The 11,933-nt window shown below is 40.8% G+C and overlaps 1 protein-coding gene across 3 annotated transcripts in view; it reads left to right on the forward strand.

Annotated features, from left to right (window-relative positions):
• Positions 1-6,025, forward strand: part of EPS8L2 (EPS8 signaling adaptor L2) — a 230,822-nt gene extending 224,797 nt beyond the window's left edge. For all 3 annotated transcript variants that reach the window (XM_069738470.1, XM_069738473.1, XM_069738472.1), the window contains one exon: positions 4,311-6,025. In XM_069738470.1, the coding sequence (XP_069594571.1) occupies positions 4,311-4,382 (72 nt within the window). In that variant the 3' untranslated portion in view covers positions 4,383-6,025. The remainder of the gene's footprint in view (positions 1-4,310) is intronic.
• The last annotated feature ends 5,908 nt before the right edge of the window (positions 6,026-11,933 follow it).

Below are 11,933 nucleotides of genomic sequence, written 5' to 3' on the forward strand. Positions count from 1 at the left end.
GGGATAATATACACAGTGATGTCACAGTACAGGGATAATATACACAGTGATGTCACAGTACAGGGATAATATACACAGCGATGTACAGGGATAATACACACAGTGATGTCACAGTACAGGAATAATAAACACAGTGATGTCACAGTACAGGGATAATATACACAGTGATGTCACAGTACAGGAATAATATACACAGCGATGTACAGGGATAATACACACAGTGATGTCACAGTACAGGGATAATATACACAGTGATGTCACAGTACAGGGATAATATACACAGCGATGTCACAGTACAGGGATAATACACACAGCGATGTACAGGGATAATACACACAGTGATGTCACAGTACAGGGATAAACACAGTGATTTCATAGTATGTGAATAATAAATATAGTTATGTCTTAATCAGAGAGCTATATCACCCCTTGCTCTTTGCAAATCTCTGCCACCCTGGCAATGTGCAGGAAGGTGAATCTGTGTACTGAGCATGCCTAGTGACGCAGCAGTGAATCAGCCTGCCAAAAGAATGACGATGAGCTGGCGGTAACAGCTGCTGCCTCACTGGGCATGAGCGATATGCCAATGAAGCCAGGGAGTGTATACCTGGCACCACTGTGCATTGACAGTAAGGCTCAGATTTGCAAAGAGGAACTGCTGCGCTGCTCTTGCAAATGATGTCACTCACACCCATAGATGCATAATAACATGGTTAGTGGGACGATTAGTCCAGGTAAAACAATGCCCTCCAAGACTAGTTCCTTTCCTATTAGCATATGGCAAGGCCAGCTGTAAAATTGATTTTAGGCATATTCAGAAATTAGGAACCAGTGAACACACCCAGTTATTTGAGCTTGGTCTACTCCCATCTTACCCGCTATCTCTCAGATAACTCTCTTCTTGACCCTCTTCAATCTGGTTTCCGCTCTTTACACTCTACTGAAACTGCCCTCACTAAAGTCTCCAATGATCTACTAACAACTAAATCTAATGGTCACTACTCCATGCTAATTCTCTTGGATCTCTCCGCAGCTTTCGACACTGTGGATCATCAGCTCCTCCTCACTATGCTCTGCTCCATCGGCCTCAAGGACACCGTTCTCTCCTGGTTCTCCTCCTCTCTCTGACTGATCCTTCACTGTATCTTTTGCTGGTTCCTCCTCCTCTCACCTTCCCCTTACTGTTGGGGTTTCTCAAGGATCAGTCCTAGGCCCCCTCCTTTTCTCCTTGTATACCTCCCCTATTGGACAAACAATCGGTAGATTTGGTTTTCAGTTCCATCTCTATGCTGACGACACCCAATTATACACATCTCCTCCTGACATCACGCCTGCATTATTACAAAGCACCAGTGATTGTCTTACCGCTGTCTCTAACATTATGTCCTACCCCTATCTGAAACTGTATCTGTCAAAAACTGAACTCCTTGTGATTACTCTCTCCACTAATAATAATAATAATCTTTATTTTTATATAGCGCTAACATATTCCGCAGCGCTTTACAGTTTTAAGTACACTAATGTACCTATGCCCGATATTGACATTTCTGTGTGTGGTTCTACCCCCCAGCAACATGCCCGCTGTATTGGGGTCATACTTGATTCCGAGCTTTCCTTCACTTCCCACATCCGATCACTCGCCCGCTCATATCATCTACACCTGTAAAACATTTATAGAATTCAACATTTTCTTACCTCTGACTCTGGAAAAACTTTCTGTTGCTCTTATTCATTCTTGACTGGACTATTGCAACTCTCTATTTATCAGTCTCCCTCTGACTAAACTCTCCCCTCTCCAATCCATCCTGAAAGCAGCAGCCAGAATCATATTCTTCACAAGCTGTTACACCGATGCCTCTACCCTGTGCCAGTCATTGCACTGGTTATCCATCCGATATAGAGTTCAATATAAACTCCTCACTCTCACCCACAAAGCGCTCCACGGTTCTGCACCATGCTACATCTCCTCCCTCATCTCTGTCTACCACCCTACCCGTGCCCTCCTTTCTGCTAATTACGGTACTTAAGATTAACATCCTCAATAATCCGAGCCTCCCTCTCCCGTCTCCAAGACTTCTTGCGAGCTGCACTAATTCTTTGGAACGCATTACCCAGAACACCGATTAATCCCATAGTTTTAAGCGTGCCCTAAAATCGCATTTCTGTAGACTGGCCTATCGCCATAACATATTTACCTAACTATCCTTTTTGCCCATACAAAATTTGCTTCAAAATCTGGACCCTGGTATTATCTCTTCACACACCATACGTGCACTTAATACCCCTGTGTCTGTACACACACTGGTTGGTGACCGGTTCATGCAGCATTACGTGAATACCTTATTTATTATATTGGTGGGTCGATCATACACTGCAATTGTTACCATCCACCTTTCGGGTCTCCCCTATTTCCTCATAGATTGTAAGCTTGCGAACAAGGAATTCACTCCTGGAATCTGTTGATTTATGTGATTATTGGTATTCTGTAATGTCTTTATTGTCTGAACAAGTCTCCTCCAAATTGTAAAGTGCTGCAGAATATGTTGGTGCTATAGAAATACAATTATTATTATTAATTATTAGTAGTTTCTGCATCTGCAGTTCATTATCATGGAGGGAAATAGGGCATGGTTGACCACCTCTTTGCTACAAATGTGGAACCCTTTCTTGGGATTAGTGATAACCGGCAAATGTAACCATGTATGTGTATATTCACGGGAAAGCCTAGCAAACACTTAGAACTGTGTACAGTACAGAGATGGAAAAGTGAAGCCCCCTCCAAACCAGGGGACTAGTTACCTACAACTGGTCCATTGGCCTTTTACTCTGGAGTACAGACTGGTGCTGGTATAAAAAATTGAAACACTATATTTTATTTGCAGACACTTAGGGCTCATTCAAATCACCATTTTTCTCGGACGAGTTCTCTCCGTGGTTTTCACAGATAGAACTCGTAAGTAGGGTTGAGCGACTTTTCTTTTTATAGGGTCGGGTTTCACGAAACTCGACTTTTTCAAAAGTCGGGTCGAGTGAAATCGGCCGATCTTATAGAAAAGTCGGGGCCGGGCGAAACTCGAAACACAATGCAGTGCATTGGGTTTCTAATGGTTCCCAGGGTCTGAAGGAGAGGAAACTCTCCTTCAGGCCCTGGGATCCATATTTATGTGTAAAATAAAGAATCAAAATAAAAAATATTGCTATACTTACCCTCGGACGCGCCCTGGTTCTTACCGGCAGCCTTCCTTCCTAAGAATGAGCGCCTGAAGGACCTTCGATGACGTCGCGGCTTGTGATTGGTCGCATGAGCGGTCACATGGGTGTCCAATCACAAGCTGCGACGTCATCTAAGGTCCTTCAAGTGCTGATTCTTAGGAAGGAAGGCTGCGGGTTAGAACCAGGGCGCGTCCGAGGGTGAGTATATACCTATTAGGAATATACTCACCCTCGGACGCGCCCTCGGACGCTTCCTTCCTAAGAATTAGCGCCTGAAGGACCTTAGATGACGTCGCAGCTTGTGATTGGTCGCATGACGCCCATGTGACCGCTCACGCGACCAATCACAAGCCGCGACGTCATCGAAGGCCCTTCAGGTGCTGATTCTTAGGAAGGAAGGCTGCCGGTGAGAACCAGGGCGCGTCCGAGGGTGAGTATATCAATATATTTTTTTTTTATTCTTTATTTTACACTTAAATATGAATTCCGATACCGATTCCCGATATCTTAAACATATCGGGAATCGGTATCGGAATTCCGATCCCAGTTCAGAAGATCGCCGACCTCATGGCCGACCCCACACAGGGGTCGGGTCGGGTTTCATGAAACCCGACTTTGCCAAAAGTCGGCGACTTCTGAAAATGGCCGACCCGTTTCGCTCAACCCTACTCGTAAGTATTATAGTCTATGGAACTGTTCACATGTCTGTGTATTTTTACAGCCTAAGTGGTCCATACAAAATCAATGAGACATGTCCGATTATTATCCTAGTATAAAATCAAACTTGCCAATTCAAGTCAATGGTTCATGGCAAAAATGGGTCAGCAGCACCCGAAGGCTATCTGTGTGCTGTCCATTTTTCACAGACTATTTGATACGAGAAGCTGGAGAAACCTCCAACAGTTCCTTTTTGTCTTCTGAGAAAAAAAAAATAATAAAACACAGGTCATACTTTGATGGTAAAAAACTGACACTGACCAAACTCTGAGGACACCCTGATAAAACGCAAATATTTTATTTTTGCATATGAGAAAAATCACTGATTTCTGAATTAGCCCTTATTGATCCCTTTTCTGATTTTTTTTTTTCTCTTGCAGAGAAGTCAGGGTGAATCAGAACTTCAGGAAATCATGAAACGACGTCAAGAGAGGGTTGAAAGCACCAACTAGCAGATCTCCCCTTTCTGTTTCTCTACCCACGTGGCCTTGCAAAATTACTCGCTGCAGATATTTATGCCTCCGGCTGTATAAGGTCTATGGTTTGACATTCATAACTTGTTAAAGAACGAGAGGGAAAAAAAATGGAACTCAGCAAGAAACATATATAAATGTATACATAGATGTGCAGCAAGTTTTATCATGCCCTCTAGTGGGGAATGTGGTGGATTGCAGAATATCAGCCACCAAACATCATTGCCTGTAAGCATGTGTCAGTAGCAGAACCTGCTGGAGGATATCTGCATGTATGTATAGATATATATAAAATGCATATATTTATGTTTATATATCTCACGGATATATATCATCTCTATAACACTGCTTTCTTTGCTGCCTATGAGGCCAACTGTCCTGCTAGGAGTTAAAGGGTGAATAGGGAAGAGAGCTATAAGTATTGCATGAAAGTATTATTTTTATATGTATGTACTTTTATTTTTTAAACTATTTTTTTTTTTTTTTTTTGGCCGAGGCATTAGAGACAGTCTTACCAAGGGTCTTTTGCAAGGCATGTAGAAAAATCTCCATTCCACTGGAAATGAAGGGCATGTAGTCGGTCATATCATTCAGCAGGTTAATAAGAAATATCCCTTATTCTGCTCATTTTTTACCATGCACATAATAGCATGAGATGCTGCGACAGAGGAGGGTTCTGCTTGGACTAGGCAGAGCTAATGAAATCTAACAATGGAAATTAAAAAAAAAGGAATATTGTGATATAAAATAAATAATGCAATAAGAAATTTAACATTTGTGTTCCAAATATATTACAAAAAAATATTTTTCCTACTACTGGCTCTAGCTCAACTAAGAGGACATTTTCTAGTCAACAATCCAATAATACTAATCTGATGTTTCTTTGTTTTATATTAATCAGTGATGGTTTTGATCTGTATTCAGTTCAGTTTGATCATATAAACTGTATGCGATGAGCTCCTTAGCGCCCTCTAGTGGTGGCTGCAGCTTCAGGTAACTTTTCAGATTAGGGTTTTGTGTGTATGTGAGGAATAACACAATTTCTATCCATAATGACTTGTATCCTGCATGCTGCACTGGTTTTCTCCTCTGTAGGCTCTATGTCTAATTTTCAGTTGTCGCTGAGCTAGTGTGTGGAGACTAACTGCTATAATGTCTACCATACACACACAGAGACGGATTTCTGCTTTTCTTTCCTTGTTGCACACAGACAGAAAGTACAGCGGCATAAAATACATTAGAAAATAACACTGTGCTGTGTGGCTGTGAATCCAGCACTGAAATAAAATCACTAGAAGCTGCAGCACAATCTGCCTGTCCCTTCCTCTGGTATCTCACTGTGTTGAGTGCTCCACGGTCCTCCTTTCCCCTCTCCTCTAAATACACTGCTTTGTTACCTGACACATCCCTGTGCTGGAAGTCCGTCTTGCCAATATGGATCTCAGCTGTTTTTTTTAGTTTGGAAGGAGAAGAGGCAGAGAAGAGGGAAAGAAGTGGCTCATAAGTGGAGATAGAAACTGAATTCTCTGAGACGATGTACTACAAAGTTTCTTATATGCGCTTGTACCATTGATTTATGCAAAGTTTGTGAGCATTACAAGTGAAATAAATATGCATCACTATATCAGTCGGAATTATATTAATACTTTATGTTCCTGTTAGCAAGATAAGCAGTTATCTGTTATTTTTATTATAGCCCACACTGCTCTTCTGTTTCTCCAACTAAAGCACACAACTACTTTAATACTGTCCCCTCTATAATTTGTAAAGTGCTGCGGAATATGTTGGCACTATATAAATAAAAATTATTATTATTATTATATTAATAAAAGTAAAAAAAAAATACTAAAGAAAATAAATTTAAAACTACAAAAAATAAGTTATATAAATAGTGACTTAAGCTCTTTATCCAATATTACTCCCAAAAATATTATAAATCCCCTTCTAAATGACTTGGAGCTCGATGATCAATGAATAGTTTGTGGCTGATAATAAACACTACTTGCCTATAACGTGAATATTTTATGTGTGTGAGTGTGTATTCCAGGTATAACGTGTACGTAAAATAAAATAAAATAAAAAAAGTTGTATATTATCTGTTAGACAAGAAGAGGGTTTCCTGAAAATTATTTGCTTAGTTTTGTTTAATGCTTTCTTTTAATTACCCACCAGCTTCTGTCAGCCTCATTCCTTTGGAGAAAAAAATAAACTAATATATTTCCTGATATTTTATGTGACTAATGTAAAAATAAAATGATACGTTAAAGAAGCAAGTTCCCTCATTGAAAACATTTCCAGCTATTTTTTCAGCATGTCACCAGGTTATAAATAATCATATTTTTCTCTTAAAGAAGCACCTCCATCAACATTTTGTCCTCTTAATATATTGCAATTGTCATATCATACAGCACTGTGTACTTATAACTGCTCATTTTGCCTTTTTACCCCTTTAAATCTTTTTTCTTTTATCTATGTAGAAATAAGAAGTATCTTTTTCCTGCAGGAGTCATCATTAGAACTACAATTCTACATCACTTCACAGTTCCCGGCAGTCCAGCTCTACCCTCCCTACAACTCCTGTCCCAGCTGCTCCGTTCCTCCCCTTGCCAGGGACTTTGCAGTGATGTACAATTGTAGATCTAATGATGACTCACGCAGTGAATACAGACCTCCTGTTTCTTCATAGAGCTCACAAGGATTCAGCTAATCTGTTTTAATCACGTGATGTCATATACCTAATGTAAAAGGGAAGAATTAACCGGGTTGAAAGGCAAAATGAGCAATTGTAAGTACACAATATGATGACTGCAATATATTTAGAGGATAGAAACTTTGATGGAAGGACTGCTTCTTTAAAGAAGTCCTGACAAAATTATTATTTCATAATCCATCCTAATTGCCTATGTAATGCATTAAAACACTTTCCAATCACTGTCTTCCTCGGTTTACAGCGACACGCTCGTCCTCTTCTGGCCCATGTGACCTGCAAGCAGAGTAACTGGATCACACTGGGGTTTATGTGTGAACAGGAAGTCACTTTCCCAATATAAGTCTATGGAACCTTGTTCTGAGGCTCCATAGTCTTACATTGAAGGAAGTGGTTCCGCTCCAAACAACAGTCCCTATATGAGCGGGCAACGAAGAGGAGCGGTCAAGTGAGACCAGAACAACTCTGGAGCACAAGACGACAACAATCGGAAAGTATTTTAATGCACTGACACATCATTAGATAGGCAATTAAGAGGGATTATTAAATAACAATCATGTCGGGACTCCTTTAGTTTATTCCTCCTGCTCTCACAGGCTGTTGTGCTTTTGTTTTTTGTTTTTTTTTTTTAAATCCACCATACGGTTCTAGAAATGTGGGTCGTTTTATTTAGTTCTAGTTTGTATGGGCTTTACAAAGGGGTGGAGCTTACAGGGTAATTATACAGAACATCCTAAAGACACGCCCCAGAGGATCCTGTAAACCGATCCCTTGGTAAAGACCATAAATAATAACAGTAAATGAAAACATCTGTATCTCTGGAACCATATGGCGAATTTACACATTTAAAAAAACAATCTGAATTCTCAGGTGAGCAGCAGGAATAAAATAAGAGCAAATCTGGTCATTTTAGACCTGGTGACAGGGGTTATCCAGGACTTAGATATTGAAGACTCAGCCTAACAACTGGTCATTAATATCTGAATGGTGGGGACCAAAGCTTTGTCAGGTACTGTAGCACAACTACTATTGGAGTGAGTGGCATACCCGAGAAAATTCTGTGCACAGTGTAAGGAGCGCTCATTCACCGCAGGAGATGCTGATCAGTGGAAGGGCTGGAAATCAGATTGATAAGGATAGTCCATTATGGACAACCCCTTTAAGGATGTGCAATTAGAAGACTACATAACTATTTATAATATGGATGTCCGTATTTATAAATGTATTCTTTCATGCTGTGCATTGCAATGGATGGCAAATAAGAGGAGTTTTCATCTCTAACTCCCAGGGCATGTGGTGAATATTCCTATTAGTGTAGGGGTACCAAGTGAGCACGCGAGGTGAAGAGGGGGACAGACATGGAGAGAGACCATTGCAGTAAAGAAGTGCTGAGCAGGATATGTATACTAGTATACAGGCTGGTTGACGACCTATAGCTTTTACATCGGACAACTAAAGTTGGAACTTACTTTATGCCGTTATGGTAGCAGGAAAGTCTCAGTGGCATAAACTAATGATTTAAAACCGACCTTTCATTTGTTATTTATGTAATTTCTTGTTACGTTGCGTAAAGGCCATTTTTCTTCTGAATCTGTCGCTGATTTTCTCTTGTTCCTGCACCTCTCTGTTCCTGAGATATGGTCCTTTCTTCCCTGTATATAAAGGTGGTCTTCTTAGCCAAGTGGGCGTTGTATTCAATCTTTCGGCTAGTCTTTGAGAGGATCACACCTATAGGGCTAAAAAGACTGGATTTTTAGAAGGTTGAAAAGACCATAACTCGGGAATGGAGAGGAGCAGGAACAAAAGAAAAGTAACACCAGATTCAGGGGAAAAATTGACAGTCACAACAGGTGAAAAAAAGGTCCTTTAAAGGTCCATTTAAACATACTAAGTTTTCAAAATTACAATATACGGTACTTACGATCTGTGGTTTAGAACAGGGGTCCCCAACTCCAGTCCTCAAGGCCCACCAACAGGTCATGTTTTCAGGATTTCCTTAGTCTTGCCCAGGTGATAATTGCATCACCTGTGCAATACAAAGGAAATCCTGAAAACATGATATGTTGGTGGGCCTTGAGGACTGGAGTTGGGGAACACTGGTTTAGAAAATGACACATTTCCATCAGCATGATCGTTGTGTACATGCTGCTATTGTCGAAAACACATACCACCAGAATAGCAAAACTGACATTATTTATTATAATTTTTTGTATACTAGTTTTATTACTTAGTAAACCTCATTTTTACACCAGCTTTAATATATATTCACATAATGTATGCCCCAATATGTAATTATATGCTATGCATTCTGCTTTTTCTCCCCATTTAAAAAAAAAAAAAAAAAAGATATATATATATATTGTGTCTTGTGTGGTATATATTTATTCCCAGAACCCTATTATAGAAAAGCGCTAATGACTACACTTTTTACAAAGTGATAAAGGACATGGTATGTGTTTGCATAGCGCCAATCGTTGAACATAGCTGGGTATCACATTTTTCTTGCAGGATTGTTGCACTATAATAGAATGTCTAACGTGCAGCTTTAAAGTCTTTTCTACCGATGGATACACCCTGGTATAGCAAATATATTTTTATATAAAGCATGTAGAAACAAGTTATCGCTAGTGGTGTTGGCAAGCTCTTAGGCTGCCTTCTTATCGACACTCCTTCTGCCGAGCATTCAGAAAACTGTCAAACATCCATGTTAAATAAAAAGGTTTGCAATGTATCACAGAGGCCTTCTCCAGTCTATCTCTATCTGTTTCTCATTCATGTGTAAAAGCAATATGCTGTAATTATTCCGTGGTATATCATGTGTACAATGTAAAGTGCAACAATGAATAAACATGTAAATGACATGTTTGTACAGTGTGTGTAATCACATGTTGAGAATCCTTGTCTCTTGCCATAGATATCAGCTGCGTTGATAATCCTACAGGGCATGACTTGAAAATGATGATCGCTAGGTGAAAAGAATTCTGAGACCTCTCGTAGTGCTAACATTGAAAGGTTGCATACAGCAAGTGATCAGTCAAGAAGAAACCATTGGGTATGAAAACAATGGCATGCCGCTAAAATTGGCAGACTACGCAGCGGCTATGAGGTCCTTGAGTTGGGGAGACACAGTACTGAAAGGCATCACCCCGTCCCTCTAATCCGACCTCTCAATTTCTACATCTTCTACATTTACATGATGCATATACAGTTGAATTCAGTGTTGGAGCAGGGAGCCATAATCTCCCTGCTCCACTATTCAGCCTGTGCATCTGAGTCTCATTGCAGTAGGTATGATAACATCACCAGATCTCACCTGTTACAAAATCTGAGAGTAGATGGATACATATGTTCACACACTGAAGTCTTACTCACCAATCTCCCAAGCCATGCCTTTTGCAGTGTTTCTCAACTCCATTCCTCAGTCATGACCCACCAACAGGTCAAGTTTTCAGGATTTACTTAGTGTTGCACAGGTGATAATTTCATCTCCTGCTCAAGCATTAATTTCATCACCTATGCAATAAGAAGGAAATCTTGAAAACATGACCTGTTTGTGGGTCTTGAGGACTGGAGTTGAGAAACACTGCTTTATAGAGCTTGCTTTTTGGACTGGGACACAATGATTCTGAAACAGAAAATGGCCTTTCCCAAGCTGTTGCCACAACGTTGGAAGCTTCAATTGACCAAAATGTCTTGATACGCTGTTACGCACCCGTCTCGGTTCCGTTCTTCTGTGCCTAACCCCCTTTGTTATGATCCACTTCGGGTTTTACAAGTTGCCCAGCATGTGTCAGTGGTATCATCTCCCTAGTCCTCTTACTGCCCAGATGTGCAAAGATAGATCCATCTCTAATGGAAATAAAGTCTTGAACTTCTATTAGCAGATTATCAAATCATGTGGTTGCTTTACACCACTACATCTGACGCTAGGCATTGTGCTTGGTGAGGCTACATGCAGCTACTCGGCTATGGAAACCCATGCTATGAAGCTGTGGGTGCACAGTTTGTGCTAAGGCCGGGATCACACATGCGAGAAATACGTCCGAGTCTCGCATGGTAATACCCGACATTGCAGCGGAGCGCGTGGCATCATGTATTGCTATGCGTCCGCACTCTCCGCTCCTGAGTGACGGTGGCAATGCCGGGTATTACCATGTGAGACTCGGACGTATTTCTCGCATGTGTGATCCCGGCCTAATGCTAAGCGTGGAGCTCTCCAGCGCACTGATGACATTTATGCACCACCCTACTCTATAACTTTACTTGGTCTCTACTTTGTGATTGAGCTGCTGTGGTTCCTAAATGCTGACACTTGTCAATAATACCGCCCACAGTTGATGGTGGGATATTTAGGAGGAAATAAATTTCATGAACTGACTTGTAATAATGGTGGATCCTATTACTTTACCACACTGGAATCCAGTGATCTTTTTAGAAGGAGCCAGTCTTTCAAAATAGTTTATAAAGTATAATATCTATAAGAGGCTGTCACCTTAAAAAGCTACTTCTGACAATCTTGGCACTAGCAATTATGTTTAGCAAGCATCAGAGGAACCCCAGTCTTCACCCTTGAATCCTCACACAGGAATTGAACTTCTAATGGGGCCCCCTGGAATCCCTCCACAAAGTAGCAGGAGGTTGGAGGAGCAAGCATGAGGCGGAAGTACACAAACTAGTAAGGTCAATAACTGAAGGAGCATAACCAGGCACAGAATCTGGAGACAAAACCATAGTCAGGAAAATAGCTGGGGTCAGGTAACAGGAAGATTCGGATCAAGGGGAGTAGAAGAGAAAGACAAAGTTGGAGTCACAAGTCAGGACAT

The sequence above is a fragment of the Ranitomeya imitator genome, chromosome 9, assembly GCF_032444005.1.
Source record: "Ranitomeya imitator isolate aRanImi1 chromosome 9, aRanImi1.pri, whole genome shotgun sequence".
Lineage (NCBI taxonomy): Eukaryota > Metazoa > Chordata > Amphibia > Anura > Dendrobatidae > Ranitomeya > Ranitomeya imitator.